This window comes from Trypanosoma rangeli (assembly GCF_003719475.1).
Source record: "Trypanosoma rangeli strain AM80 chromosome Unknown Tra_15.4_contig_00110, whole genome shotgun sequence".
Taxonomy (NCBI): Eukaryota; Euglenozoa; class Kinetoplastea; order Trypanosomatida; family Trypanosomatidae; genus Trypanosoma; species Trypanosoma rangeli.
In genome coordinates, this window is record NW_021705856.1 from 24,128 (window position 1) to 51,939 (window position 27,812).

At 49.6% G+C, this 27,812-nt stretch overlaps 13 protein-coding genes and 1 pseudogene across 13 annotated transcripts, besides 20 other annotated features; all 14 read right to left on the reverse strand.

Moving 5' to 3' along the window:
* Position 1: 1 nt before the first annotated feature.
* Positions 2–24: a microsatellite.
* A 10-nt stretch (positions 25–34) lies between these two features.
* Positions 35–1,549, reverse strand: TraAM80_03988 (putative aldehyde dehydrogenase; the record flags this gene model as incomplete). Its single annotated transcript, XM_029380937.1, has 1 exon — positions 35–1,549. The coding sequence occupies one exon, from the start codon at positions 1,547–1,549 to the stop codon at positions 35–37; it is 1,515 nt and encodes a 504-aa protein (XP_029239177.1).
* Positions 1,550–1,693: 144 nt separating this feature from the next.
* Positions 1,694–1,725: a sequence feature (A-rich).
* Positions 1,726–1,897: 172 nt separating this feature from the next.
* Positions 1,898–1,919: a microsatellite.
* A 176-nt stretch (positions 1,920–2,095) lies between these two features.
* Positions 2,096–2,127: a microsatellite.
* Positions 2,128–2,239: 112 nt separating this feature from the next.
* On the reverse strand, positions 2,240–2,554 carry TraAM80_03989 (uncharacterized protein; the record flags this gene model as incomplete). Its single annotated transcript, XM_029380938.1, has 1 exon — positions 2,240–2,554. One exon carries the CDS (start codon positions 2,552–2,554, stop codon positions 2,240–2,242), a length of 315 nt encoding a protein of 104 aa, XP_029239178.1.
* Positions 2,555–2,920: 366 nt separating this feature from the next.
* On the reverse strand, positions 2,921–4,813 carry TraAM80_03990 (tetratricopeptide repeat protein 16; the record flags this gene model as incomplete). The annotated part of the gene is made up of 1 exon (XM_029380939.1): positions 2,921–4,813. The coding sequence occupies one exon, from the start codon at positions 4,811–4,813 to the stop codon at positions 2,921–2,923; it is 1,893 nt and encodes a 630-aa protein (XP_029239179.1).
* Positions 4,814–5,654: 841 nt separating this feature from the next.
* Positions 5,655–5,687: a microsatellite.
* A 488-nt stretch (positions 5,688–6,175) lies between these two features.
* On the reverse strand, positions 6,176–8,626 carry TraAM80_03991 (putative exoribonuclease 2; the record flags this gene model as incomplete). Its single annotated transcript, XM_029380940.1, has 1 exon — positions 6,176–8,626. One exon carries the CDS (start codon positions 8,624–8,626, stop codon positions 6,176–6,178), a length of 2,451 nt encoding a protein of 816 aa, XP_029239180.1.
* Positions 8,627–8,833: 207 nt separating this feature from the next.
* Positions 8,834–8,864: a microsatellite.
* Positions 8,865–9,033: 169 nt separating this feature from the next.
* TraAM80_03992 (trichoplein, keratin filament binding protein) lies at positions 9,034–10,098 on the reverse strand (the record flags this gene model as incomplete). Its single annotated transcript, XM_029380941.1, has 1 exon — positions 9,034–10,098. One exon carries the CDS (start codon positions 10,096–10,098, stop codon positions 9,034–9,036), a length of 1,065 nt encoding a protein of 354 aa, XP_029239181.1.
* Positions 10,099–10,424: 326 nt separating this feature from the next.
* On the reverse strand, positions 10,425–12,497 carry TraAM80_03993 (TIR protein; the record flags this gene model as incomplete). Its single annotated transcript, XM_029380942.1, has 1 exon — positions 10,425–12,497. One exon carries the CDS (start codon positions 12,495–12,497, stop codon positions 10,425–10,427), a length of 2,073 nt encoding a protein of 690 aa, XP_029239182.1.
* A 36-nt stretch (positions 12,498–12,533) lies between these two features.
* Positions 12,534–12,557: a microsatellite.
* Positions 12,558–12,686: 129 nt separating this feature from the next.
* Positions 12,687–12,711: a microsatellite.
* Positions 12,712–13,139: 428 nt separating this feature from the next.
* On the reverse strand, positions 13,140–14,276 carry TraAM80_03994 (putative small GTP-binding protein RAB6; the record flags this gene model as incomplete). Its single annotated transcript, XM_029380943.1, has 1 exon — positions 13,140–14,276. The coding sequence occupies one exon, from the start codon at positions 14,274–14,276 to the stop codon at positions 13,140–13,142; it is 1,137 nt and encodes a 378-aa protein (XP_029239183.1).
* A 391-nt stretch (positions 14,277–14,667) lies between these two features.
* Positions 14,668–14,708: a sequence feature (A-rich).
* Positions 14,709–14,806: 98 nt separating this feature from the next.
* Positions 14,807–16,564, reverse strand: TraAM80_03995 (uncharacterized protein; the record flags this gene model as incomplete). The annotated part of the gene is made up of 1 exon (XM_029380944.1): positions 14,807–16,564. The coding sequence occupies one exon, from the start codon at positions 16,562–16,564 to the stop codon at positions 14,807–14,809; it is 1,758 nt and encodes a 585-aa protein (XP_029239184.1).
* Positions 16,565–16,761: 197 nt separating this feature from the next.
* Positions 16,762–16,786: a microsatellite.
* Positions 16,787–16,934: 148 nt separating this feature from the next.
* Positions 16,935–16,946: a sequence feature (A-rich).
* Positions 16,947–16,975: a microsatellite.
* Positions 16,976–16,998: a sequence feature (A-rich).
* Positions 16,999–17,440: 442 nt separating this feature from the next.
* Positions 17,441–19,318, reverse strand: TraAM80_03996 (putative DEAD box RNA helicase; the record flags this gene model as incomplete). Its single annotated transcript, XM_029380945.1, has 1 exon — positions 17,441–19,318. One exon carries the CDS (start codon positions 19,316–19,318, stop codon positions 17,441–17,443), a length of 1,878 nt encoding a protein of 625 aa, XP_029239185.1.
* A 240-nt stretch (positions 19,319–19,558) lies between these two features.
* Positions 19,559–19,595: a microsatellite.
* Positions 19,596–19,723: 128 nt separating this feature from the next.
* Positions 19,724–19,756: a microsatellite.
* Positions 19,757–19,835: 79 nt separating this feature from the next.
* Positions 19,836–20,492, reverse strand: TraAM80_03997 (putative DREV methyltransferase; the record flags this gene model as incomplete). The annotated part of the gene is made up of 1 exon (XM_029380946.1): positions 19,836–20,492. The coding sequence occupies one exon, from the start codon at positions 20,490–20,492 to the stop codon at positions 19,836–19,838; it is 657 nt and encodes a 218-aa protein (XP_029239186.1).
* Positions 20,493–20,879: 387 nt separating this feature from the next.
* Positions 20,880–20,904: a microsatellite.
* A 92-nt stretch (positions 20,905–20,996) lies between these two features.
* TraAM80_03998 (putative DEAD box RNA helicase) lies at positions 20,997–22,526 on the reverse strand (the record flags this gene model as incomplete). The annotated part of the gene is made up of 1 exon (XM_029380947.1): positions 20,997–22,526. One exon carries the CDS (start codon positions 22,524–22,526, stop codon positions 20,997–20,999), a length of 1,530 nt encoding a protein of 509 aa, XP_029239187.1.
* A 310-nt stretch (positions 22,527–22,836) lies between these two features.
* TraAM80_03999 (putative dynein heavy chain) lies at positions 22,837–24,141 on the reverse strand (the record flags this gene model as incomplete). Its single annotated transcript, XM_029380948.1, has 1 exon — positions 22,837–24,141. One exon carries the CDS (start codon positions 24,139–24,141, stop codon positions 22,837–22,839), a length of 1,305 nt encoding a protein of 434 aa, XP_029239188.1.
* Positions 24,142–24,238: 97 nt separating this feature from the next.
* Positions 24,239–24,292: a sequence feature (A-rich).
* Positions 24,293–24,454: 162 nt separating this feature from the next.
* Positions 24,455–24,507: a sequence feature (A-rich).
* A 5-nt stretch (positions 24,508–24,512) lies between these two features.
* Positions 24,513–24,536: a microsatellite.
* Positions 24,537–24,589: 53 nt separating this feature from the next.
* TraAM80_04000 (major vault protein) lies at positions 24,590–27,181 on the reverse strand (the record flags this gene model as incomplete). Its single annotated transcript, XM_029380949.1, has 1 exon — positions 24,590–27,181. One exon carries the CDS (start codon positions 27,179–27,181, stop codon positions 24,590–24,592), a length of 2,592 nt encoding a protein of 863 aa, XP_029239189.1.
* Positions 27,182–27,213: 32 nt separating this feature from the next.
* Positions 27,214–27,241: a microsatellite.
* Positions 27,242–27,522: 281 nt separating this feature from the next.
* Positions 27,523–27,779, reverse strand: TraAM80_04001 (hypothetical protein; annotated as a pseudogene).
* Positions 27,780–27,812: the final 33 nt, after the last annotated feature.

Below are 27,812 nucleotides of genomic sequence, written 5' to 3' on the forward strand. Positions count from 1 at the left end.
GTATATATATATATATATATTATAAGATGTCCTTCTAAACGCGCGACTCCAATACATACTTAATGTCAACAAAGGCATCAATGCCGTACTTGGAGCCATCCCGACCCAATCCGCTTTCCTTCACCCCACCAAAAGGCGCGGATGGCGAAGATAAGCCAACGTCGTTCACACCCAGCATGCCAACCTCCAGCTGCTCTGCAACACGGCTCTGTTTTCGGTAATCCTGAGTGTAAATGTACGCTGCCAAGCCAGAACGAGTGGCGTTGGCTAGTTGCACAGCCTCCGACTCACTTGAAAACTTGATGATTGGAACAATTGGGCCAAAGACTTCCTGCTGACAGCAGTTCATCGTTTCGTGCTTGACACATGTTAGGACTGTGGGTTCAAAGAAGTAACCAGGGCCAGAAATGCGTTTGCCTCCCAGCTCCACCTTGGCACCCTTTGCCACAGCATCATGCACCAACGCCTCCATCTTATCCACGGCTGCGCCATTGATGAGCGACCCCATCGTTGCATTTACGTCAAAGCTGTTGCCCACGTGCACCGCCGCAATAATTTCCCCAACAAGCCGCGCCACAAAGGCATCATGCATAGATTCATGCACAAAGACTCGATTGCTGCTGATGCATGTCTGGCCTGCATTGCGGAACTTGCAGGCTATAAGACCACTAACAGCTCGGTTGAGATCGGCATCGTCAAAAACAATAAAAGGTGCGTTTCCACCTAGTTCCAGTCCAAGCTTCTTCACAGTGGCGGCGGAGCGGGCGTACAAATGTTTCCCAGTTCTCGTAGACCCTGTGAAGGCAAGTTTGCGCACCTCCAAGGAGTCGAGTAGTGTGTCTCCAATCGGCTCGGCATCTCCTGTTATCACATTAAAGACGCCCTCTGGTACGCCTGCCGCCGCCGCTAACTGCGCCAACACGAGAGCGCTAAAAGGGGTGTACTCAGACGCCTTGAGTACAACAGTGCACCCTGCAGCCAAGGCGCCACCCACCGACCGGGTAACCATCGAGGAGGGAAAGTTCCAGGGCGTAATGACGCCCACCACCCCAAGGGGTCGCCGGACAACAGTTGTGGTGACCCCCGCACGTGGCCCAGCAATGATGTCACCGTACACTCGCTCCGCTTCCCCTGCATACCACTCAAGATACCGCTCCGCATACTGACTTTCACCCACGCCTTCCGCAAGAACTTTACCACACTCGCGTGAGATAATAGCCCCAAGGCTTTTACGATGCTGTTGCATTAATTGAGCCCAGGAATAAAGAATCATGGCACGCTCGCGAGGCATCATCTTTTTCCAGCCTTCAAAGGCTGACTTTGCCGCGTCAATTGCTTGCAACGTCTCTTTCCTTCCCATATTCGGCACCTCGCCAATAATTGTCTGGGTGCATGGATCCTCCACGGTAATGGTCGCACCTGTGGCAGGGGTCACAAATTCACCATTAATGAAAGCGGCGGGGCGGTCCAACACAACACCTGTGGCAAACCGCGCTGCATTACTCAAATCAAAAACGGCCTTGCAAAGGAAACGCGGTGCCCTTCGCATTAAATACCAATATAAAATTATGTGCCTCCGCGAGGTTCGCTTTATTTACCCCTCTTCACACGATGAATCGTTAATAACCGTTGTCTTTGCTTTACTTTCCTTTCGTTGTGCCCCCGACATGGCACGCATGCAGTACACGGAGTCAAACAAAAAGGAAAAAAGAAAAAAGAAAAAAAGTAGAAATGTCATATATTCGCTAGAGCCCACCCCCCCCATCAAAAAAGATGAAACATTTACTTTGAACATTTCATTTTTGCTTCCCGTGTTTTGTTGTTGTTTTTTTGTTCGTTTTCCCCAGTTCTTCTCCCCCACTTCCATTGCATGTATTCCTGTCTCTTCTCATAGAGGGGGAGGGAGGGAGGGGGGAAGGCACGATGTGGCCACCGCAGAGGATACACACGCAAACACGCAGGAGCATGCAAGGCATACGCGCCCACTACACTGGCCACGAAGGCATCATGCCCCACTTTAGACTACTACACAGTATTCAGTCCCTCCTGCATTTTCCACTACTATTCCCCCTTGACACACATACACACAGACACAATAATCTAATATATATATATATATATATATATCGAAAAGAAAAAAACAAGGGGCGTCCACTCCTTTCCCTATCGTACTAACAGATCCCTACTACACTGCTAATGAGAGTCATGAAAACAGGCTAATATTGGCCTATATCCTCTCCTACTCCACGCGGTCTGGCACATTCTTCCACAGCGTATCCATCTGTGGTCCCCATGCGTCAGACCACTCGTAGCCCGTGCCGAGCTTACGAGCCCACACGCGGAAGTACTCCTTCTTGTACTCAGAGCGCTTCGTGAACATGCTGCCCTTGCGTGCCATAATTAACCACATAACGACAAAGTACCCAAGAATACATATAAAGGCCTGACGATCCACAGGGTACTTCATGTGGTCATAATTGGTAAAGCAGCGGACGGAACTCGATGTCTTCGCCAAAATTCGCGAGGCCTGTGGCCCAACAGCGCGACGAAACATCTTATTTTTAGTGTTGTTGTTTTCACCCTCCTTTTTTAGCGCGTTTTTTTTTCCGTTTCCTTTTTGTTCTTGTTCGCTTGACTATCCGTGAAGTCTTATACCCTGCAGCGACGACCACCACGTGAGGCAACGAGAAAACGAGCTAAGCAGGGAAAAGATAGGCACAAATAAAGCGAGAGCAGTGAAGCTGGAAGAGGTGTCCCACGAAGCGTGGTGCGCAGGAAGAGGACTAAACTACCCATAGAGTACACCCATCCCCAAACAAACACACGCAAACACACATAAACAGATTGAAAAAAAGGCAATTCAGCAATTACTTTTTTCCAACGTTTTTGTTTCTTATTCTTTTTCTTTTTTACATCAGCATCACCTTGCATAGGTAACACCTTTGCCTTTTTGCCCTAAAGATAAGGAGCCTCGTATTGGAGACTGCAGCCTTCCTTTTGGAAGCGACAACATCGCCTTGCTGCACGTTAAAACAGAGCCCAAGGCGGGAGTAAAAGTATGCGTGCCAAAAATTGGCAGCCGCCTCCCCCCTCCTGTACCTTCAGCATTCCGCTGTGTCACCGCCTTGTACACCTCTTCTCGCTCCAGCGTCTGCAGTTGCTCTTGACTCTGGTTATACCGTCTTACCGCTGCTTTGGCCGCATCCTTTCCATAGAGTGACACCGCACGCTGACAAACATGCTGCGGCACTTTCGGCAATTCGACACTCCTTGACGATTGCCCCTCCGACCCCTGCGACAGAAACGACAGATGCGCGTTGACAAAGTCACGGATCACTGGATCCTTTGAATCAAGCTCTTGGCATGAGAGCACATCACGCAACGCGTAGCTTGGCTCATTCATGTCAAAACGACAGAGCGCTCGATGGTAGTAGTAACGAGGCTCATCCTCGCATGCCACAATTGCCCGACTAAACTCTCTCTCTGCCTCCTCAAGCTTCCCCTGAGCATGAAATCCGGCCCCCCATACGTCATGTAAGTGGGCCAGACGCCGTTTGGCTCCAGAATGGTTTGGAGAAATCCGCTCCACGCGAAGGAAGTCCTGCAAGGCGTTTTGATAATCCCCAAGTTTCGTGTAGCAATCTCCGCGTGCAAGTAGCACCGGAATGTTATCCGCATGCCAAAGAAGGGAAGTTGAATAGTAATCAATGGCATTTTTCATATTATCTTCGCCATCGTGGCCTGCACCAAGGCGGAAAAGAGTCTGTGTCATTAGCCCCACTGCATCTTTGTGACTACCATTTGAGATTTTGATGCACTTAAACAAGTCTGGTACAGCCTTTTTGTCCTGTCCTTCACTAACATAATATTTGGCGCGTTCAAAGTACAATGCCGGGTCCTCTGGAAACACCGCCAGACAACGGGTAAGCCCCTGCACATCCGACTGATCAATTGACCGCTGACGAAAAAAGGAGTATGCTCCATCAAAAATATGCTGCGCCAACAAGATCTGGGGGTGTTGACGATCCTTCAAGAGTATGCTCTCCAGCAGTGCCTTGGCGTGCTGAAACGCTTGGCGTTGACAGTAAAGGTGTACCAACAGCGAACTGCTCTCGATAGAAAAGGAGGGGCAATCCCGCATATGTTTCTCCAGTGCTTTTTCGGCCTCATCTGTACGCTCAAGAGCGATCAGGTAGGCACAACGGTGCAGCATCACCTGAGGGTGCTCAAGCAGCTGTAGAGACTCATCAGCAAAGCGAAGCGCCTGCACATAGTCCTTCACATTAAAGAGGACTGTGCTCAGCGCGTCGAGAATACCGGCAAGACGGGTTTGCACCGCAGCAATAAGGACACAATCGTCGCCAGCGACCACAGCTGAATGTACCTGAATAGCAGCCGATGAGGGCACACTGCACGCTAGCGAAGGTGGCAGGGTAGCCAAATTCGTCGTTAACGACAAGAACTCTTCAGTTTCATCCTTGCTTCTCTCATCCCCTCTGTCAAAACAGGCAAAGCCAATGGTGGCCATATTAAAATCGAGAGGTTCAAAAGGCTTGTCCAGTGGCAACGCACTAAGGAGGGAGACCGTTCCGCTGTCTGTCTCCTCTCGTGAGCGAAGCAGCCAGAGCGCCCGCCGGTACTGCTTGACGGCCCCCTTAAAGTCGCACAAGGAGATGAAGCACTCCGCGGCTGCAATAAAGGGCTGCGGCCTCTGCGGCATAAAGAAGGATGCCTTGCCAAACGCATTTATGGCCTCCCTGAGTTTTCCATGCTGCAGCATGAAGAGCCCCTGCTGGTAGCGCATTTCACCCATCTCCGCGGAACTTTCCAATTGTTTCCTCCTGCTCTTATTCCTACTGCTTCTCATTTCAAACGGGTTCGTGCAGGTAGGAAAAAATGTCTAACACCTATGTGGCTGTGTTTCTGTCATCTAACAACAAATAACAAAAAGAGCAGGGTCATTCAAAGAGAGGGCAGAAAATAACAACAACAACGCACTGCTTAAAAGTTTTTTTTTGATTTCTTTTTTTCTGAGAAGTCCAGTGACATTTTACAATACGATAATCACAAGATTCGAACAAACTCCGGTTCCCGCTTGAAGAGAGTTTACATGTTTCACAATCTTATTTTCTTACCGTTGAAACGGTACAACGACGGTACCGTTGGCATCTGAGAAAAAAAAAAAACGACCACCACCAACGACCTTTTTCTCCCATCCCCAAGAGAGACTGAGGCTTCAGCAAAATTACCACGTGATTGTAAGGACTTCCTTATGGAAGAACAATAATAATAAATCAAGTGAGGACCCGTCGCATCCTGCCCCTCTATGTGCAGGGTTGCCTTCGCACAAATTCTAGCAATGGTCCCGTATGCAAGGCACCGCCTCGGCGAGATCCAGAGGGGGGAATGTGGCGTGGTGTGCGCCCTCTCTCCCTGTCGCTGTGCCCTCCAAATAAAGCAGACACGCCCTGAAACTAAGCGTGTCATTGGTGTGCTCTCCCTTCGTAATCCATGGAGCTCATTCCTTTTTTGCTTTCCCGTTAGAGACTTAAATGCAGTTGCAATCCCATTTCACGTAAGCTACGGCTTGAAAACAAAGATGTGCACTGACTTGCGCACCGCCGCGAAACGAGCTCACAAGCATGCCAGTGCTAACACACACACACACACACACACACACACACACAAAGAGGAAGAGGAGACAATCAACCCAGCAAAGACATCAGCCATTTTCACTGTGGACGAGCACAGTCAGTCACATCGATGTCGTTACATAAATGTACCACATGGAAAAAACAGCTGCAACAATAGGAAGAATAGGACGATGTCATCCCTTCCCATTTTTACTCGGTTAGATGAAGACTCAAACGTTTTTAAGTTATTTTGGGTTCTTTTTTTAATGTCTTTTTCTTCTTCTTCCATTGGAAAGAATGAACACGTTTCACTGAAGTGTGACATCTTTTAGCTCTCGTTCTGCCACAACACTCACACCATCCCTCTGGCGCTCCCGCCGCCTCCACCTCCAGAGCCCAACCACCTCATCAACTGGGCATGGAAAAAAAAAAAGAGAGATAGTGTGCCTTGCCCGCCTGCACCCCCCCCCCCCTCCCCCACTGCTTCGCATAGAAGGATCAACAAGAAGCAAAAATAAACTTCTTTAGCGCAAAAGTAAAAGTTAATGTTGCCGGCGCCTCACCTTTTTCTGAGGTTTCTTCGTCTGCTTCACGGCTTTCGCTGACAACTTAACATCAGCCTTCGGCTTCACCGCCTTGTCTTCGCCACGACGCTTTTTGGCCGGTGGTGCGACTTCTTCCACCTCTTTTTTTGCCACCACCTCGACCTCCTCTTTCTGCTGTTCGTGCGGCACATCGCGCCCCCGTTTCGTCCCTCGAGGTGACTTTTTGTCAGAGTCACTCATAGTGGCAGCAGCCGGAAAAGATTTATCCCCCGCTAACCTTTTCGTTGCGTTTTGTGCAGCGGAGACCGAGACAGCTGCACGTTTCATCATCTTTCGTCGTTTAGCTAATAATACAGGTCTGTAGAGGGCCTGCGTGTCTAGCTCGTAACGATAACAACACGCCGCATTGCTCGTAATGGGGGTTCCGTAAGAAGTTTCCTTCGCGATGCCTTCATCTGGGCAGTGCACCTTGGCGTGGCGTGGCCACTCCATGTCGTAGGGCCCAACATGCCCCGCAATGGGCACTTTTGTGGCCAATGCTTTGGGGATAGAATTCATACTTTTTTTTCTGTCCTTGCCCACAAGCAGACGCTCCAGCGCACGACGCAGTGAACTTGACTCATGACAGAAAAGAAGCGTCAAGCCGCAATCCGGCTCCAACTGGACAAGTTGCTGACAGGCAGCGTGCAGTTGATGGTTATCAATAAAGGGAAGCCGCAGTACTCCCTGGTAGGAGAAGTGAGCCTCGCTAAAGTCCACGTCAACCCTCTCCGGGTAAAAAACTCCAAGAACGGAACTGGGGTCTTTGACCGCGTCGTGTAGCTCTTGTGGCAGAGCCTCTAAACTAAGCCGAGGCAAAACTGCCAATAGCTGCAGTACCGGGTGCCTCGGTGTTCCCAATATCATTTTCACATCAACCTTACCCGTAAACTGGGCCAAGTCCTGCAGAAGGGGGGCGTAGTGAAACGGGTAGTACCAATCCCACGAAGGGCAGCCTGTGGTGTAGTACCGCATCACCCACTGAGTCCCACGCAAGTACTCCGCACAACAGCGCTGAACGTTTTCCTCAAACGTAACCCGGTCTTCAGGATCCCAGCAAAACTTTTTTTTGTAGTACTTATCGCGATGATTATCGTCCACGTAAGAAAATCCCAGCGGTTCCTTGTCGGCGACAAGACGTGCACGTTCTTTTAAAGTAGAGAGCAGGAGCTGATGCGCAGCATTACTTACCTCCTGGGCGTTGCTACCATCCTTCTCAAGGGAATCCAGCTGCTCTTCCAGCTTCTGTTCAAATTCCTTGACACGCTCCTCAACCTTTGCCTTCGCCCGCAACTTTGCCCGCACCACCCCACCATACTCCTGCTTAAGCTTCTCCATGTAGTTTTCCACGAAGCGACGCATAAATTTTGATAAACTATCGTAATTTACCTCACCTCTGTCAGTTAGGTATGAGTGCTCCGTGAAGCTGCGCACGTAGTGGTCCAGCAGAAGTTCAATACCTTTTGTTTTGATTGAGATGAGAGGCACATGAGGAAGGAAGTCATTCCCCACAAAAAAACAGAGAAAAATAAAGTCGTCCAAAACTCTCTCAAAATCCATGTTATTAACTCCGCTAAAGTCCTCTTTTAGGCGCAGGCGATACTTGTAAAGACTAAAGTAGCAGAAGCGGTTGTGATCCGGCTGAAACGTTTCAGTGAGTTGGTTTCGCAGAATAGTCACATGCTCTTCATGCGTAGAGAGGCCAAGACAGATAAGGTCCGCATCCATTCCATGAATGACGTGAGAAGTCAGCGGATTGTAGCCAGGCTGAGCTCTAAGGCCTCGAATGTAATGCATGATTTTGTGCTCCCCCTCACCCGGGACGTGAGCATCGGAAAAGATAACGGCGATGTGGCGCCATGCTGGATCCTCGTTCAATTTTTTCATAATAAACCATTCAATGGCCAGCCCAACGCGCTCCATAAAGGGCGTTGAGGGTGTAATGACGTTGTGATCCCAACGATTCCGTGTTTGCGGAGGGGGAAGACCTTTTTTGAGAACTTGCTCCGCACACTGTAAAGAAAGCACGTCGCTCTCAATGCGCTCCTCTGCGGCGCGAAAGCGGCGACTGCGCTGCTGATTCATCTTACTCTGCGGTGCAACACCGTCAATACATAACACGAGACACTTCCGCGGCCGAACTATTTTGTACAAAAGGTCCAACTGCACAAAGATGCGCCCAAGCATCTCCTCCTCACTCTCGGGCTCCGGCAGCGGTGCCGTGTCATGACAGCACGGATGAATGAGCCCATTCATGTCCAGGTAAAAGTTGTCAAAGCGTCGCGTCGCGTCGCTACTCTCAGGAAGTGGCTGCCCGCTCTGTGCTGCCTTCACCACCGCCTCCGGAACGTTCTCCACGCAGTCGCCATACCAACGCTGCAGCCACAAGTAAAAGCCAGCAATCCCCATCGAGTCACTGCCCTTCCCCTGTTAAGATAACGCCTCCCTTCCTGCTAATGTGCAGCTATCAACTTAACGTGGAAAAATTACGGGTACCAGAAGACCATTAGCATCGGCAACCGCAACAGCACGTGCATGCGTGTTTGGAGTGTCAAGCCAAAGGCCCCCATTACGTCCCACGGAAAAAAAAAACGCATCGCACAATGTAGAAAGAAAACGCACACACACACACACAGACAGACAGACAGGTCAGCGGAATAAGACCCTAAAAAAAAAAGATCACAGCAGCGGTAGTCGCTGCAACTCACCTTGTGAACGTACAACACTAAGAGACACAACAAACAAAAAAAATATAATACATCTTCTCTGTTTGTATGTTCACTTGCCGATAACTCAGGTCTCACCTCCACCAGGGTTCACTCTCGCCATGGTGGCAGGGACAACGTCGTTTTAGTCCCCTTCAGAGGCGTACACCGCCTCACCGAAACTCCGCTGCTAGCGCTACGATGATTGCATGCCTTAAAGGATGTCCCTTGCCGTCCGTTCGCATTCCAATCCATCTTCTTATCCACCATGGCCGCCTCTGTTAGGTGTACCAGTTCAAGCCCCGTCTTGAGCGGGTCTCTAGTGTACGCTTTCACCTGTCGACGGATGCAGTCCTTCCCCCTGGCGACAACGAGAGCATTGGCCTGCTCTTGTGCATGCAAAGCCACGTAGTGCTTTCTCAACAAGGTCTCAAAGTCGTTTCGACGCTGGATCAGTAATTCCTCGCGATTCATGGCAAGACGCTTCTCTACAGCCACCTGCCCCAACTGCAGACGCTCGGAAACAGCCCGCACACGGTCTTGAAATTTCCTTTCAATATATGCCTCAAACTCTTGGAGTTCATGTGCCTCTCGATCAGCAATCGTTTTCTGTGCCCGCTCTGCATCCATGTACATTCGTTGGTGCACATACTTCTTTAGATCATCACGAAGCTCCACCAACGCCTTGGACGGCCGTGGGCGTCGTTCCATGAGCTCCAGGCGGATGAGCTCCTCCTGCGACTGCATCTCCGTGGCGTGTTGACGCTCCAACTCACGTCTCAACCGTCTCGCCTTTTCATCGTAGTCCTTCAATTTAGTTTCCCACATGTCGTGAAAGGTGAGAAGCTCCAGTCGATTATCCTCCATCATCTGCTTCTTCCACCCCACGTTTACTTTGCGCACCTCCATTTCAACTTTTTTCACGTACCGAAGGTTAACCTCACGCATACGATCCAGACACGCCTGCGCCCTGCGAAATAGACCGCGGCGCTCACACTCCAGACGCAATGCGTCAAGTTGCATCAGATATGCCCGGATTTCCTCGTCCTCCTGGCGACGTTTTGCCGCCTTCGCGTCCATCAACGAAGAGGCGCCCATGAAACTTGGAAGCGTCTCATCCTGGTGTGTTGGGGTGATAGGCGAGGCTACCAGCAAAGCACTGGATGATGCCGTCATGCCGCCTGTTGCTTCAATGTGACTGTGCACTAATACCCAAACGTGCGTGTGTCCCCTCCCTCCCCTCTCACCTTCTGGCTGGCTTGCTTAGAAAATGCACGACAGCAGTAGAGGCGGCTCATATCACAACACCCAAAACATATAATCTATAGGCAGCAGGAGCATTCATTTTCAATGCCTGTTGTGGCTACTCTCTCTCGTGTTCTTTACTCATTCACATTTCCGGCTCTCTCTCTCTCCACATTCCGAGCCTCTTTACAAAATACATAAAAAAAGGACATAAGGGTCATCATCCCACGACGGACGCCTTCCTTGTTTTTTTTTTTTTACAACAGATAGACGCCGTCACGAAATCGACCCTCAAAGCTGGTCCCATCGGGATAACTAAGACGCCCGTTCCCATGCGGCCTGCCACTACACAGGTCGCCTTCATACACGCTGCCATCTGCAAAGTGCACACACCCCTGCGCATCCAAGCGTTCCCCTTCGGCCCAGACTCCCACCAACACCTCACCCCGGGCGTCAGTGTACGATCCATGGCCGTGAGGCTTGCCTTCAAACCATTCGCCGGCGTAAATGGATCCGTCAGCGTAGGTCTGTGTACCCTTCCCACAACGTAACCCATTTTTCCATTCCCCCTCGTATGTGTCACCGTCGCGGTATTTGTAGAGAACCTGCCCTTCTTGAGGAACACCGTGGTGCCACACGCAGCGCACAACATCGCCGTTAGGAAGCGTACTCACACCTACACCGTGCCGCTCACCATCGCACCACGTCCCCTCATACATATCCTTCTCCGATCGAGACGTGCCAACACTTTGCAACTTACCAAGCAAAAAAAGTCCTTGATAAATTGTTCCCTTCTTTGAATCAAAGCTGATTCCGGGACCAACACGAGCGTCATCCTTCCAAGTGCCTCGGTACATAGAGTCTCTACGACCCATGTGTAACCCATGTCCACAACGCACATCGTCTTGAAACTCCCCTTGATAGATACCTTCCTCAGTTTCCTGCGTACCAATACCATGTCGCTTCCCCTCCTTCCATTCCCCTTCGTAAACACGGTTCCCATCCAATTGAATAAACTTACCAAAGCCGTGTCGTTCATCATTTTTCCAGCTCCCCTCATAGACATCGCCTATTGGATATGTGCATTGCCCTTGTCCCTCACGGAGGCATGCTTCTTCGTCCCAGTCTCCAACATACACTTCTCCATTAGGAAACGTAAAAGTACCACCTTTGCGGACATCGTCCTCCCAGACGGCAACACACACTACACCATTGATAAAGGTCAATGTCCCACTTCCTGCACGCTTATCCATGGCCCACATTCCCTCAAAGGAGTTTCCAGCAGCATCTACGTAGCGTCCCTTACCATGACGACAGTCATAGCTCCACTCACCGATGTAAGAAGATCCATCGCTGTATGTTGCCCTCACCGTTGAACTTAACGCGTCCTTAGTCCATGTGCCACAAATAACCACCCCGTTTGCGTACGTAAATACACCCTCACCAGATCGCATGTCCTCGCTCCACCCACCATGGTACTGTGTTCCATCCGGGTAAACGGCACTCCCCACTCCACCTTTTTTATCGTTCAGCCACTCGCCTTCGTAGCGATATCCATCGCAGGTACACATCACACCCTCGCCTTCTCGTTTACCGTTCTTCCACATGCCCCAATACGCTCTGTCGGCCCACTGATAGACCCCAAGCCCCTCCTTTTTCCCATGTACCCACTCCCCATCGTACACCTCCAGTGTAGGCGCGGGCAGTTGAAGAATAGACCATCCTACGTCCTTGCAACTAAGATCTAGTTTCGCGCCCTCTAACAGTGGCGCAGCCTCCACCTGCCAGGACGAGAATTCACTCTGCTTCCACAGGCTCCTCCCACTCCACTTGAGCGTTCCACACTCCATCAGTTTCGATGATACACCGTAAATGCACCGTCCACGGCCATGGTATGAGAAACCGGACCACATCCCGTAGTACAAAGCACCATTTGCGTTCGAATACCACTCTCCCTCATATTGCTCCTGCAGGGTCAACTTGAGGCGAATAAAACTATTTCCACTTTTCTCTACATAACGTACAGCAAGGTAAAACACTCCCACATGGTAAGAGGGATCTGCTGGTAATATGGTGACTGTCTTATTTTGCTCAGGAGAGAGGCACTTCCAGACGGCGGTATAGATGTTCGGCCGGGGATCGGTCGGACTGAGTAGCACCACACACCGTGCGGCACTGTTAAACTCCTGAAACTCAATCGTCACCTGACACGGAGTCTCTACGTTGATGCAAAAAAAAAGCGCCGGATCTGTCGCTCCGATTCGAACATCACACAACTCGGTGTCAGGAATAAGGGGGACGGGAATCTTGTCCTCAGTGACGGTTAGCATGTCCCCTTTCGCTGGTTTTATCAATGTTGATGCTCTTGTGTGTGTCTGTGTATGTGTGTGAGGTAGGGGATGACTTTTCTTCACTTCCCTTCCCTCCCTTATCAAGTCATGTGTGTGTGTGTGTGAATAGTTTAATAGGGAGAGAGACAACCCTGCAAAGAGGTCACAACAGCACCCACCCACCGACGCACAAACAAACAAACAAACAAACAAAACGCCTTTTTGTGAGGGAGAGGAAGCAGGTCACATCAGAAGCCACCTCAAAAAAGCATCACTGAAAAACTCTACTCATTGCCGCCGATGTCTCCTGCGTGGGCCCGCACATATGCATACACCAAGGCATCGGGGCCCAATAAATTGAACCAAAAGAGGTGTAGTGTAAAGCGGGTAATAAAGGCAGGCAAGCAAAGAACATCACAAACACACAAAATCCATAGTAAAAAATAAATAGATAAATCGGCAAAGGATTACCAACAAAAACACCAAAAAGAAACAAACAAACAGAAATAATATATCTCTTGAAGCATCAAATGCGTATCATACAGCCCTGTTGAAAGATCCCAACTACGTATGAGAGGAGGATGAGTTCGTACACTTCGTCGTCCATGCTGAACTACCTCAACACTGCAAAATAGTAATATATTACATAATTTGGCAGATGGGGCATTGCCGGTGGCTTGGGTCCACCTTGAGCGCCCGTTTTTCCGACACTTCTTCTGACGCAAACAATGTCACTGGTGCGTTACCGCCGGCGAGTACATTGACGGGCCCATCCGCAAGAATCCACGGCGGTAGGCGAACAATCACCGCACTATCAACTGACTGTTGCATGTATTTTTTCTGTACCGTCTCTTCCTCGTCAGCACCACTTGAAAACACGCTTTGTGTGACTCCAACACTCTTCGGAGTGTACGACGCAGTTGCATCCGTGTCACACGGCAACAGAAGTGACAAGGAGTTGTGAGGAACTTCCCGAAGACTAACCGCCGTCACCGGTGTGAAGCAGCGGTGCAGAGAAGCATCACTAGCAACCTTTTCCAGTTGAGTGGCCACGTTCACCTCCTCTAAGACAAGTCGGCGTGGCTCTACGTTTGGGCATGCCAACTGAACTCCGGACCAAAATGACGATGTTCGAAAGTAACACGCCATACGAATCATAACGCGCATTGCTCGAAACACCTCGCAGCACTGTGTACATGATATTTCCAACACGGGTAGTTGTGAGCGACCCCCTACAGTGCCTGCACTACCGCCGTTTTCGCCCTTATTACTCCCCTTTGGAAGCTTCACACCCAATGTTAGCAAACACTCTTTCGCTATGCGCTCTGCATCCTGCATTGTCACGGCATGATGCTCTGTATCATCTGTTTTGGTGCCCACAAGAAGAGGCAGAATGCGCCGCTTCACGCCATGCTGCTGTCGGACGTAACAACTCTCTCTTGCACACTCGAGAAGGTACAAGAGCGAGTCCATGTCGGTAGTGGAGTAAACAAAAATTAGGCCATGAGCTTCCGTAATGTATGGCGCACGGTGATTACTAAACTCACTACTACCAGAGGAATCACATAAATGTATTTGATACATCTTCCCATCTATGACCTCGCATTGCACAAACGTCTCTAATGTGGTCGGGACGTACTCTTGGCGGAACGTCCCTGTTAAAAACTGGTGCCGCAATATAGTCTTTCCCACGCTGTTGGCACCCATTAAAACTAAATTGCACAGTGTGACCTCCGTCTCATGCTTGCTGGAGTCGCCAAAACAGGGGAGTTTATCCATTGCAAATGGCCCCGTGTCCCCACCTACTTTGGACCCACCAGCAATCGTCCCCTCCTCCCCACTCCCACCCCCCAGCCTCCCCGTTCAGCCTATTTTTCCTTTTTTTAAAAAAAAAAATGTTTTGCCTTGCTTTCGTGTTCTCCAAGAGAGGCGTAGCCAGACAGCTACAACTACTACCAGTTAAGAATGCAGAATAAAGCGGAGACCATGAGGGCGGGGTAGGAGAAGAAAACAACACCCCAAAAGGCCAGCGAAAAAAGGCGAAAGGTTGGTGATAAAAACTACAGGGAGAAAGATAGGCGGAGAGGCAAAAAAAAAAAGAAGGGAAAAACATGTGTTCAGAAAGGCCACACCAGAACCACTCTCCATTAAACAACTGGATCACAGGCTTAAAACAACAAAAAAACAAAAACAACAACTGCAAAAAAAAAAGCTGACGTTGAGCAAGTACTCTTGTTCCATGAAGAGAAAGAACAGTAAGCCGTCCTCGTCTAATGTATTTCAGTTCAAAAATAAATCACCTCAACATCTCACGATAGTGTTGGCTCGGTGTCGTCTCTAGTATACAGGTGATTGTAGTCGCGGTTACTTTGGCGGCAACTTTCCCTTATGTACTTGAACGTCCGTTTTAGTCGTTCTAACTCCTTCACCACCTCGTCCTTTTTATAGGATGAATTTGAGTGCTTCAACGCATCGTCCGGCAGCATCGCATGCGAAGTTTCCTCCTCTTCCGCTTGCTGCTGCTCCCGTTCTTGCAGGTAAGCCAGTGTTGGACACGGCATCTTCTCGTCCTGACGTAGACAAACCGCGATATCTTTTACTCGTGCCCAGAACCGTGAAAATGAGCGCTCTACAATTACCTCGTGCAGCGTCTTTGTGAAACCGTGTCGTAAAATCCCATAGTGCCAGGCATCGCGTAGAGGGTTAATCACAAACTGATTTAGGCGACTTCTCTCACGACTACGTGCGTAGAGTCGCGCACGATGCCTAACAGCCACATATGCCCTTATCATCTGATTGTAGTATAAAATCTGCTCCCTGATATCTGTATTGGGCCACATGTGAGACGTCGATCGCTCAAGCCGCTCCAATGTCTCACTCAACACACGAAGATACAAGCGCCTTGCCTCGTCCGCATTGAGAGACATATAAGGCACCTCATAGATAAATTGCAACTCAGACACAGAGTCCACGTAGTGGCGCACGAAGACTTCTTCAAGACTGTTTTGTCGCATAAAAAGCGGTGCGGCTATTACTCCCCAGACAGCAGCAAATAAGCACGTAATAAATACAAAGGATGTGGCGCGTGAGCAACGCGCTAAAGAGTAATGAAGCTCTTCTAACGTCATACCTCGTGAATTTTGCACCCCCATAGTAGCTGAACGTATGACAGCCGCTGGTACTTCAATTGGCAGCCCATTCCGAGGCGGTTGACGCGTCAAGGCACCACCACCGCCACCAGAAACAACACCAGGGGCAGCAGCATGTCGCTTTCGTCGTCGTTTTTCCTCCTTCAATATAGGTGAGAGTTCTAGTGGTCCAAGAGTTGACTTTGAATGAGACTGACGAGAGCCCGTGGCCTGACTAGACCGCCTACTTTCCCTTGAGGAAAGCACTTCGCCCAGGGAACCCGTGCTATTGAGGTATTCTACAGCACTGCGTGTGCTTAAGAAACTCTGCTCACTCCCATTGCTCTTGTGGTTATGGGAATAACGCCTTTGCTTCTGTTGTGGCTGTTGTTGAAGCTGCTTATTATTCCCTCGGCTCCCACGTAATGAGTGTGACGAAGAAACGCTGCTACGCGAGACGGATGCATGAAGGGGTGTAGAAAGAGGCAGAATGACACTTCCGCCGCGTGAAGTGCTGACTCCACCTACACTCCCGCGAAGCGGTGGCAACGCAAAGAAAACGGATTCTCGTAAATGAGAAAAACCACGCGTTATCGACTGCGTCCTAGATGGCGATGCAACCTCCTCCTCGTGGTCACTCGACTCAACTGGAATAGCCTTTGGAACCTCTGCCTTCACAGGAGGTAACGATGCTGGGGGCTCCGTCTCCAAGGCAACTGGTGCCTCCACGCGCGACGACGTATTCTCGCCCGCGTCTCGCAGGTACGCAAACCCGTATGATGGTCGCTGCTCTGCCGTCAGTAGCTCCTTGTTGCCACTAGTTTCCCGAAGTCGCGGCTGCTCCTCCACCCCATCTTCGGATGCCTTTTCTTCGGTCCGTCGCCGCGGAGCACTAAGACGTTGATCCGCCTTGGCCCTGCTGCTGCGTGCCCGCTTCATTTCCCTGCAGCTACACGAGTGTGAAGTACGGAGGCGGATTAAATACAAAAACAAAGAAATATATAAAGGCCTCTTCCTCCTCGTCGTTACAGACACACACACACACGAGCGCAAAGAAGCAAACAAATCAATAAACGTAGGCTCTATCAAGTTCTCTTCTTCTGCTTTGATCTCGCTTCTCTCTCACACACAGTAAAAGAGAAGGAGAGAGAGAGAGAGAGACGCCTATCCTTCGACTTTATTCCTTTTCACTTCGTTGCTGCGTGTAGGTGACCGGTCCGAGAATAATTGAGAACAGGACGCCACGATTATCCGTCCTCCGTGCTTCTGCACCCTTTTGTTGTTGTCTAGGCAGAAGGCAGAAGACAGCAAACAAAAAAAAAACAACAACAACAACAACAACAACAACAAAAATAATAATAATAATAATAATATGAGAAGGTAAAGGTTGTGGCTTCAGAAATAAGACCAAAACAAAGCCATTCCAAACACACATCCACTCATTCATGCACACGCATACAACTCCACGCATATACAAACGCACAGAAGTAGAAAGAGAGAGAAAGAGACACGTACCACAGGCACCCACAAGTTGTCGTGTGCCGGCATGATGAGGCCAAATCTCAACACCTAAAACCGCATAAAACTGATTGTTTTATTCAACTGTTCCTTTTATGTTTTGTTTTGATTTTGTGTTTTACGCCTTCCTCTTTTTTTTTTATTCGTATGTTATGTTACTTTTTTCCGCTTCATTCGGTGGGCGAGAAATATTAATAGAACATCACGACGAATAAGAACGCACCTCTCTTCGCCTTTTGTTCCACCCTTCTTGCCGCCTTCCCCGTGGTTCCTCTGCGTGCGAGGATGGACCGCGCCTCACCACTCTCCACTAATGTTTGACTTGCGCTCCTTTAAGGTCTGCTCATTTACTAACCGACGCTGCTTGTCTTTGGACTCCTTCATGTGACGAAACTCGCGACGTGACTTTTTGTTCATGTGCGCCGCGGACTGAGAGAGGTCCAACTTCAGCGGCGGAGGCTCACTCAACGCAAACCCCTTTGCCACGGCAGCCAAGTCTAAGCTGTGAATGTCAAAGACATTCTTGAGTTGCGAGCTGCTGTAGCTAAGAAGATATCCCTCATAGGCCCGACGGGCGGATGTGCGGAGGTAGTAGTTGGTGTTCACCAGCTGCTCCAGTTGCTCACTCACCCCCTGCTTCACCTTACTGAGGTCAAAGGTAAACTCGCTCACCGTGACATGAGCGTCGTCGTAGAGGTATTTTAGGAAAAGCTTCTCCTGAGGAAGAAGAAACATAAGAGCATTTCCGCAACGCCCGGCGCGTGCTGTGCGTCCCACCCGATGCACGTACTTCACGGGATCATCAGGAGGATCGAACTGCACGATCCAATCCACGTGAGGAATGTCCAACCCACGAGCAGCCACATCGGTTGTAAAGAGCACGCCACTAGGCGCATTACAGAATTGCATGTATGTTGCAGAACGTTGATGTTGTTTTTGCTTTCCGTGAAAAGCCACACATGGGACATCGATGTAATTAAACAATTCACAGTGAAAGCTAACGGCGTTTCGGCTACTAAAGAAAACAATCATCTTCTTCTTTAGATTACGCTTAACAAAATGATACAAGACCAGCAGTCGCTGCTCGCTTGGGCACATGACGTATCCCTGCTCCAGTGTGTCGACAGTTGCCTTTTCCTCTCGACGCTTCATTGAAATTAGGAGTGGAGGCCTGTAAAAGGATATACGGGCAAGCTGCTCCACCCGCGTTGTCTGCGTAGCGGAAAACAAAAAAGTCTGACGCTGCTTAGGTAGCAAGGAGACAATTTCACGCATATCCTCCTCAAAGCCATTATCCAAGACACGATCAGCCTCATCTACAGCTAAAACGAGAAGATTTTTTGTGAGCCAGTCGGTGGTAAGCTTTAAATGGTCTAGCAGGCGTCCGGGAGAGGCAATAACTATCATCATACCACTCACAAGTTTAAAAGCCTCTTGATTGCGGCTTTGGCCTCCAATACAGCAGAGAAACGTGATCGATCCGTTAAAGTGCTTTAGTAGCTTCAGCAGCACACCCTCAATCTGCAGGCAAAGTTCACGTGTGGGGCCAATGATAACTGCAGCCGTGCCATTCTTCGGTCGAAATCCAGCTCTCGAAATGATCTCCACTATTGGAACAAGGAAAGCAAGCGTCTTTCCTGACCCTGTTTTTGCCTCGGCGAGCAGATCCCGACCGTTGAGAGCGGCGGGGATACACCGGCCCTGAATACCGGTTAACTCCCCAAACTTAAAGTCGTTCTCGAGGGCGGCGACGATGTGAGGATTTAACTTCAGCACCTTGTAGTCGGATACACAGGAAACCCTATCCCGCTGCCTCGGAGTATTCTTCGCCTCATCCGCTCTTGTGGAACTTTCCTGCTTTGCTGTTTCATCTTCATCTTCATCTTCATCTTCCTCAGCCTCAACTTCCATATATTCCTCTTGGAGCGGGGCCTCCTCCCTGCGGGGCCTTTTCGCGCGCCGCTCCACGTCTTCCTCACGCACTGCCGTTGTGCCAGCGGCGGCAGGATCTTCAAGGGTTGGCCCCGTTGCCACATCTTCGACGTCTGCCTCCAACGTCTGCTGAGCATCGCCCGCCGCGTTCACAGCGGTGTCTCCTTTTCTCTTCGCACGGTGGTGCCGCACGCGCTTTTTTCTGGCGGCCTGCGGCGCTCCCGCACCGCTCCCCTCCAACATGATTCAGCCCTAGTCGTGACTTCTCTGCGCCTCCTCTTCCTGTGCGTGTGCGTTTGTGGCCGAAGGTGAAAAACAAAAACAAAAAAGGAGGAAAAAAAACGACCAGCGAAATAAAAGAAAAGCCACAGAGGCCACCAAACCAGTGAGGCGCGAGGGACACCGACAGCCAGGGCTTACGAGTCAGTAGCACAAAAAAAGAAAAAAACGCAAGGGCATCAACATGACGCTGCCGCAAGAGGAAACACCAACACATGACCGCAACAACAACAACAAAAACTCATATTACATGTCGTCAGCGTCGTCTTCGTTGACAACGCGCTTTTTGTTGAAAGCAAAGTTTTTTCCACCAAAACTTCAAGCGGCAGCACACCATCACCGAGACCAGGAACAATTTCACGGATCCTTCCAACACCATCACCAACACCACAAAACAGCACCTTAACAGAAAACGGAGACGCGAAAATGCCTAGATCATGCGGATCTGGTACGCTTGACCTCACTCTTCTAAGCAGTGGTCTTAATCGTTAGATATGAGACCCATAAACTGTTTTATGTCCATCACGCTCCCATAACACTCTGGCACTGACGCACCAACTTCCTTGCTCTCCTCATCCTCTGGAGCCATATTCCAATAGAAAGGAAGTTGCATGACCGTAGCAGCCAAAGGGCTCTGAATAATGGGCCACGGCGGTAAAGGAACCCCCGATGTCACCATATGTGAACGATCTGATGAAAACCTCGCCAAGTATGTACGTCCAGGGATGACGCGAAACCACTGTCTATACGCTTCCCCTATCTGCATGTCCGGTCGAAAGGACTCCATGACATAGTCTTCTGCTGGAGAAGGATAAGCTAGGGTGGTGTCATAGTCCCACATCCACCATTTGCCCGCTGTGTCCAGCATGAGGGCAATAACATGATAGTCCCACAGAACCGGATCCTGCCCACCTTTTCCGCCAAGACGCTGCATCCACACAGGTACTGCTTTGCGCTTGTTGCTCACAAAGACGGCAAAAATATTGTCATCAGGAAGTGCATACTCACTATACAAGACCTCAATAAGCCTATATGTGTTTTCCTCACAGTAATGGGAGGCGTATGGTACCGAGTCGCGCGTGAGACGATTCCATGAATTCTTCAAGTGGGAGTTGTTGTTCTTGCAGTCACCATCCATATCGTTTTGAACGGTCTTCAACCGAAAAAAAAAAAAAAACATGCGTCATCACCCGCCACACATAAAAAAAAAAAACAGCAGTAAGAAGAAAGTGATAGTCATAACACCCATGTGAACGAAAGCAATGCGGATGCCCCAGAAATCCTGAGAAACCTGTGAGATGCTCAATAATATAAAACGTACGGAGGAAACAGTTTAAACGCAAGAAGCCATCTTCTCCGGACGCAATGGCGATAGCACCACTAGTGTCCTCACCAGCACATACAAAAAGACAGATAGATATATAGGATAAAACAAGGGCCGAAGCAAACACTGGTGGTTGTATACTTTACACGTCAGTGAAAGATACTCAACGCGCCACACGACACCAAATATCACCTGCTCCACTATTATTATTATCATTTTTATTGTTTGTCTGTTTGTCTGTTTACACGCATATATATATATATATCACCCGTTACTAGAGGCAGACATTCTCCTTCTTTGGCCTTCGCTCCTTCTCGTTTACGACTTTGACTTCTTTTGTGCTTCACGACGTTTGGCCCAGAGAGACTTGTGTTGCTGTTTTTTGGTCATCTTAAAGACCGCCTCATTTTCACGCCGCAAACGCAACGTTGCAAAGTCCGCTGTGCCGTGTTTTGTGTCGTCGTGACCAATGTCACTGTCCCCGCGCTCTCGTTTTCCCTTCTTCGCCGTGACCAATTGGCGCGCCTCCTTTTCAAACTTGGTCTCCTGCTCATTCTCTCGGATCTCCTTAATCGTCTCTTGTTCAGCATCCTCCACACGCTGTAGCACTGCCGCCACATCGCCCTCCTGAATGGGCCACTCTTCACACTTTACCCCCGTTGAAGCCTCCACTTTTTGTAGCAGTAAAATGTCATATTGACTAATAATGTTCACGGCTTTGCCTTGGGCGCCTGCACGCGCAGTACGCCCCACACGATGAATGTAATCTTCTACACGATCCGGTAGTGCGTAGTTTACAACCACATCCGTGTGGGGAATGTCCAATCCACGCTGAGCCACATCTGTGGCCACGAGAATCCGTATTTTTCCCTCTTTAAACTTTGTCAAGGCAATGTTGCGGTTTGTTTGATCCATTCGCCCCATAAGTGGTAGTGCCTGGTGCCCCAAAATCCGAAGTGTAAGCGTGATACGGTGCACAAGCGCGGCACTACGACAGAAAACAAGAATGTGATTGCCCGTTTCACGTGTTAGGTACAAGTGAAGATACGGCAACATTTGCGCAAAGGGACAAAACACATAGTATTGTTTCAAAGTGTCTACAGTTGTGTTTTTTCTATGCACCTCCAGCAAAACAGGGTCGTTTAAGGAGGCCTTCTGCAGGCGATCAATTTTAGTGTTGAGAGTGGCAGAAAAAAGCAGGGTCTGGCGATTGTGTGGCAAATGCTCCAGAATCGCATCAATCTCCTTTTCATAGTCCATGTCAAGCATCTTGTCGGCCTCATCCAGAACAAGTGCGTGAAGCTTAACAAGTTGAAAACCCTTTGTGTTGTGCAGGTGATCCTTAATACGGCCTGGTGTTCCGACCACAACGTGCGGTCGCTTGCTCAAGTCGCAGGCCTGATCCACCATGTCGGCTCCGCCAACTAGCGTCGCGACTCGCAGCCCCACGCTGTGTCCCAGCATCACAAACTGCGCCGTCACCTGCTGCGCCAACTCACGGGTCGGGACCATCACAAGAACGGAGAGATACGGCACTTTGGACTGAGTGAGCAACCAGTTTACAAGAGGAAGAACATATGCTCCTGTCTTTCCACTACCTGTCTGTGCCACGCCAATGATATCTCGCCCTTCCTTTACAACGGGAATTGTTGCGGCCTGGATGCGTGTCGGGTTTTTCCACCCCGCCTCCGCACAGGCACTGATGAGTTCCTCGCACAGCCCCAGTGACTTGAAGGAGGTACCTTTGCTCTCCTCGTTGTCCAGTAACTCCGAACCAATGCTTTGCGCCGGCGGAGCGCACGGCACCGTTGCCTGCGGCCTTTGCTTGATGGCTTTTGCTTTGACCATTGCCCCGCAAGCCCCTGTCCCCCCTTTTTTGGTTGTTGTTGTTTTCTTCTTATTTTCCCTTACGCCTGGCGTGCGGAATCACGTCCAGCAACACCAACAACAAAAAAGCAACAACAACAAAAAAAACATCAAAAACACGCAAACCATATAAATGGGAAGTGAAATGTGAGAGGGACGAGAACACGGAGGCAAATCCTTGAAGAGGTGCAATCCTACCCACACACAAACACAGCCAGCAAGTGTCCAGTAAAGAAAGATGGTACTGCACGCCTGTCCACGTACATTCTGCTCTTGTCCCATCCGCTTCACGTCAGTGAAGTGAGTAGTTGCGCTTGATGTGCGTTGGGAGCTTGACGTCAAGCCTCGGATTCACAATCGGAAGGGATCCCAGGTCCTTTGTAGTTTTCCCTAATCGTTTGAGCACGTCTTCCAGAGTCCGCCGTCCGCTGACTGGTGTTGAGGGGATCCGGCGGGACTGCGCAGCCTCTAACCGTTGTCGCATCTCATCCCCGCGAAGCCCCATCTTTGGCTCATTCAGGTGTTCCTTACTGCCGGCAAAAAAGTCCTTCCAGTACACATCGTCGTAGTAGCCTTTCTTCAGATGGTCGGGGAGTCGGTTGTCCACCACACGGTCCGGCATAAGTAAACCGTCCTTGCCTGGTGGATGCATCGCCATCATGCCCTTGCGACGACGTATCTCTTCCAAGTAGGGGTAAATGTTGTAGATGAGAGAGTGCGGCACCTTGCCACGGCTCGCCGCAATCTCACTGACGCTACGAAGTGCCTTGACGGCCTCAAAAACGCCTTCAACTGTGTGCGTTGGAGACTTGGGGTTGTTTGTCGCCTTTAAATTGATCCGACACCCCGCGTGCTGAAACCCAAACGCACAAAGAATATCAGCAACACGAAAGTTGGCCACAATACGCTTGGCAGGGTAGAGAAGCACACGCACACCATCAGCGTTGACACGCACCGGATACATGGGGCCCTCCTGTTCCAAATCCACCGCAATAATATTAGAGAAGGCCTCCCGTATAGCTTCCTTCTTCGCCTCCTGCGTACTCGGCGCCACAGCGCGTCCCCATCCCGCTATTCCTTTGCCACTTCCCACGTACAATACGCAGTAGATCCACTGTCGGTGATCCTTGGGGCTAAACTTCACAACGCGCATGTCATATGCAACAATGTTTAACTGAAAATTACAAAGAAATCGCCCGCGATGTTCTTGCGGAATCAACTCGGGCGTCAACCACGTGTTTGAGCGCCACTGATTATACTCCGTGTTGAGTTTGTGTTTCCATTGAAAGCCCTCAGGGTAAAGATCCGGCACAATCCGGTACTCATTGTACAAGTCAATGGCGTTGTCCATGCCCTTCAGGCCTTTGGCATCCGCGTTATGTGCCACCGCCTCCGCTGAGTCACGGGTGTCACGAAAGTAGAGGGATGTTCCCGTCTCCAAATCCACAAATGGATTTCGCATCTTTTCGAAGCGGCGGCGCGTAAAGCTTCCGGGGCGCATCCACGCGTAATAAATGCGTGGCACCCCGCCCCGCATGGTGCCCTTGGCATACCACGAGTTCAAGTTCTTCAACGAACCTGCTGTGAAATGAAACATGTTGTGTCACCCACACCGTCAGCAGCAAAGAAAGAAGAACACAATGCGTGTGTATGAGTATATATATGTACTGTATTGTGGAGGGAGAAAGAAGGAAAAAAAGGGAAACCCAAAAAATAAGAACTAACAACAAAAACAACAAACAGAAACATCCGTTCGTGAGGAGAAGTACAACGCAAAAAAAAAAAATGCAATAAAAGTATATCTCCGCCCCAATGATAGAAGAACTTGTGCGAGCCATCACGCTTCACTCGCCCGCGACTTCCAAGAAGGTATAAAGAGAGGGCAAGACACTGACGCGAATGAATCCTAGAAACATAAGATAAAAATGATGACAAAGAAGCAACAGCAAAACAAAAACAAAAATGGGAATATATATATATATATATATATATGAGTATTTAAAGGCAAGCAATATCTTACTCCCCCTCCTATTGCTAGGTTTCCTTCACGCGGATGGCTGTGTACTCATTTCTGCAGCGGTTCGAAAGAGATTAATCGGCGTGCTGCCGTCCATGACAAGATAACCTTCTAATCCCAAGCTCTCCAACAACTTCGCCTGAAGTTCAGGTCCCGCCTTGGCTATTTCCATTACAGTTTCAGGGCCAATGGCCTCCATTACTGCAGCAAACTTTTGGTTCTCAATATCAGCAAGCGCGTTTTCAATTTCATGAGCCAAAGCCACTCGCTGACTTTCGTAGTCATGCTGTAGTGCACGTTTCTGATTTTCCACTTCAGCCAAGACGCTATTTGTAACATCATCTTTCGCTGCGTGAATACGTGCGGCCTTCATTGCTGATTCGTGTTCCACACTTGCCGCCTTTGCAGCGGCGTCAGTAACGGAATGTAAGCGACCTGAACTTTGCACCGCAAAGCTGTGGGCCTCGGCCTCTAGCAACATTCGCCGCTGTATTTCATTTTCCACCCGATCTTGTATTTTTTGCCGCTCAAGCAACCCACGGGAGTGCTGCTCGCGAGCCAATGCAATTTGCTGTGCTTTCGACTCTTGGGCCTGAGTGGTAATTTCAATGGCTATCTTGACGGACTTCTGCAGACCTTCACGAGTCCGTGCGTCAAGAACCTCCATCCTCTGTGTGTCCACGGAGGTCACAACAAAGTTGTTCGCCGCAAAGCGAAGCTCCGTCCGTGTAACTCGAGTGACGGGATCCACCCCAAAGACGGCTTCCTGCAATATCTTTCCACTGTTTTTATGAAATTGCTGAAATGGCAATGATGCCACCGCGGCACGAATGCGGCCGGCGATGAAGGAGCAGGTATCCGCCACAAAGTCACTTACACTAAAGCATTTTCCTGCTGCCAATTCATCTCCAGGGGCGACATCAAAATACCAGGCATAACACAGCTGTAAAGCAAGTTGGGCATGATCCCGTGTCTCCACATTGACAATATCCCTCATATTTGAGGGCCCAAGAAACAAATGAAGTGCCTTGATATGGTTGATCTCTTTCGCGGGGCAGTCGCTTGGATTATTCGGATCAAACTGTGAACCTGAGAGTGTGACAAGCGTGAACTCCTCATCAGGCTCCAGTAAAACACGTTCTGGTCCAAAGATAGTTCGAGTCGTTAAGGCCTTGTAATTGTAAACTTGTGTCACACTTCTGTATGGAACTCTATACATCACAGCCCAGTGTGTTTTCCCCCGAAGGCCTTGATCAGATGAGGATTTAGAAAGGTTACTCTCTTCACTCGGCTCAGGAGGTAAGCAATGCTGCCCTGCAAGACACCTCTCTACATCGGGTGATAGATTCTTCTCCCATAGTTCCTCTAAGGCATCCAGCATGTATGCCACAGGACCATTCACCGACCTCACCTCACCCGTGGCGATGTTGCGCACGTAGATTCCATTTCCATCTGTAAGGATGATGCGTTCTCGCACAGCTTTATTGTCCTTATCCTTACATACTTCAGTAAAGGCGTTTGGAACATATTCTCGTGGGCCATGCAGAAGCCAAACATCTCCAACTCGTCGCTGTACTGATGGCTGGACGTCGGTATCTTCAAAGTCCTCCAATGCCTTTAATAAAATAGCCTGCCCTTCGTTAAGGATATAACTGTCATGAATGACATTTCCATCCAAAAACTCATCTAGCTGCAAATAAAATGAAGCATCTGTGACAAATCGGCGACATGACGTCTTCTTATTTACCACAACTGCGTACTGTTTTTTGCTCACATGTAACTTCTTTACAGATAGTACAATTTTTTCATAGGGGTGCAACAGGAACAAGGGGACATCGTCGTGTGTGATAAAGTACGTCTGCCCCGCGAGACGCTCCACTCCTCTCCCATATTCCCTTTCATCTACAAAGCGCCGCAACACCTTCACATGCAACCCTTCATCAGGATGCAGCACGATAGGAGAAACATGTCCAACAAACTCTTCCGAGACAGTGCAAATGTAGGAGGTAGGCTCCGTACGGAGATATTCCTCGCCCTTTCGCCGCGACTGGCCATCCTTGTCCGTAAACGCCTCCACCGCACGAACTCGGATTGCGTGGCCTTGCTTGATGTGCACAGCACGACGAACTTCTCCCGCTTCCTCCTCCACACGTGGACAATACGTGCCGGGAACTGCATAGATAAAACGTTCCCCCTCCACGCGCTTCACGCCGTCGCTGGAAGTGTAGTTGCACAATGCCTTCACCTCAAGGCCCTCATCTTGGCTGAGAACTGTCATAGGAGCCACAAGCACAAGTCGCTCTTCGGGGTAGAGGGGAAAGGCTGTAGAGCCAATAACAATCTCCCGCTCACCTGCGCGCACCTTCGTCTGGCCCCATCTGTCACGCACAGGCGTCACCCCATCGCTCGCTCGAACGTGAGGATTCTCAATGACACCATAACTTCCATGCGGCACAACGTGAAACGGTGTCACGGGCTTGGAAATTATTTCATTCGATGCAAGGGCTCGTGTCAGAGGACCAACAAAAAGTTCTGTTGTGTTAGTGTTTTCATTCACAACATGAGCGTACTCGTACGGCCTAAGCCGTAGCAGCACATCGCCCGTCGGCACGGATGGCATTGGATTCCAAGACCGTTATCAATACTGAAATCAAAAAAAAAAAAAAAAAAAAAAAAAGAATAGTGTCAAATTCAAAGTGACAAAGAGCTCCTTGAAAGCCGTTCGTTCACTCACTTCCTTTTCGTGCCACGAACGTGATTTTACGCATACTAATGCGGTGTGTACTAAATTAATAATGTATTCTTGGCTCGCGCAGTTAAAGATGAACGCAACGACAAGCTGCAAGAGAGAGAGGCGGACAGGCAGAAAGCAAATGCGCATTCCAACGTCGTTTTTTTTTTATTTGGTGTTGTCCCTTTCAACTCGACAAATACGACTTCGTGTCGAAGTTCCTCTTCGTTAGCCATACTTTCTGTCTTTGGCATCAAGAGAGAGAGAAAAAAAAAAGGAAGTCCTTGAAAGTGTCCTCGACTTTTTTATCTGTTTGTGTTTCCTGCCAACCTTTCGACCCTCCCACGCCTTCTCTATTCCTCTCCCTCCTTTTAATCGCATACGTTAAACGAACTTAACAGTAAACGTGCCCCACGCAAGCCCACACGCACTTACTCTTTCGGCACACACCTCTCGCCTCTGTCTCTCTATCCCTCTCTTCTCTTTTTTTTTCCTCTCTCTCTCTCTCTCTCTCTCTCCT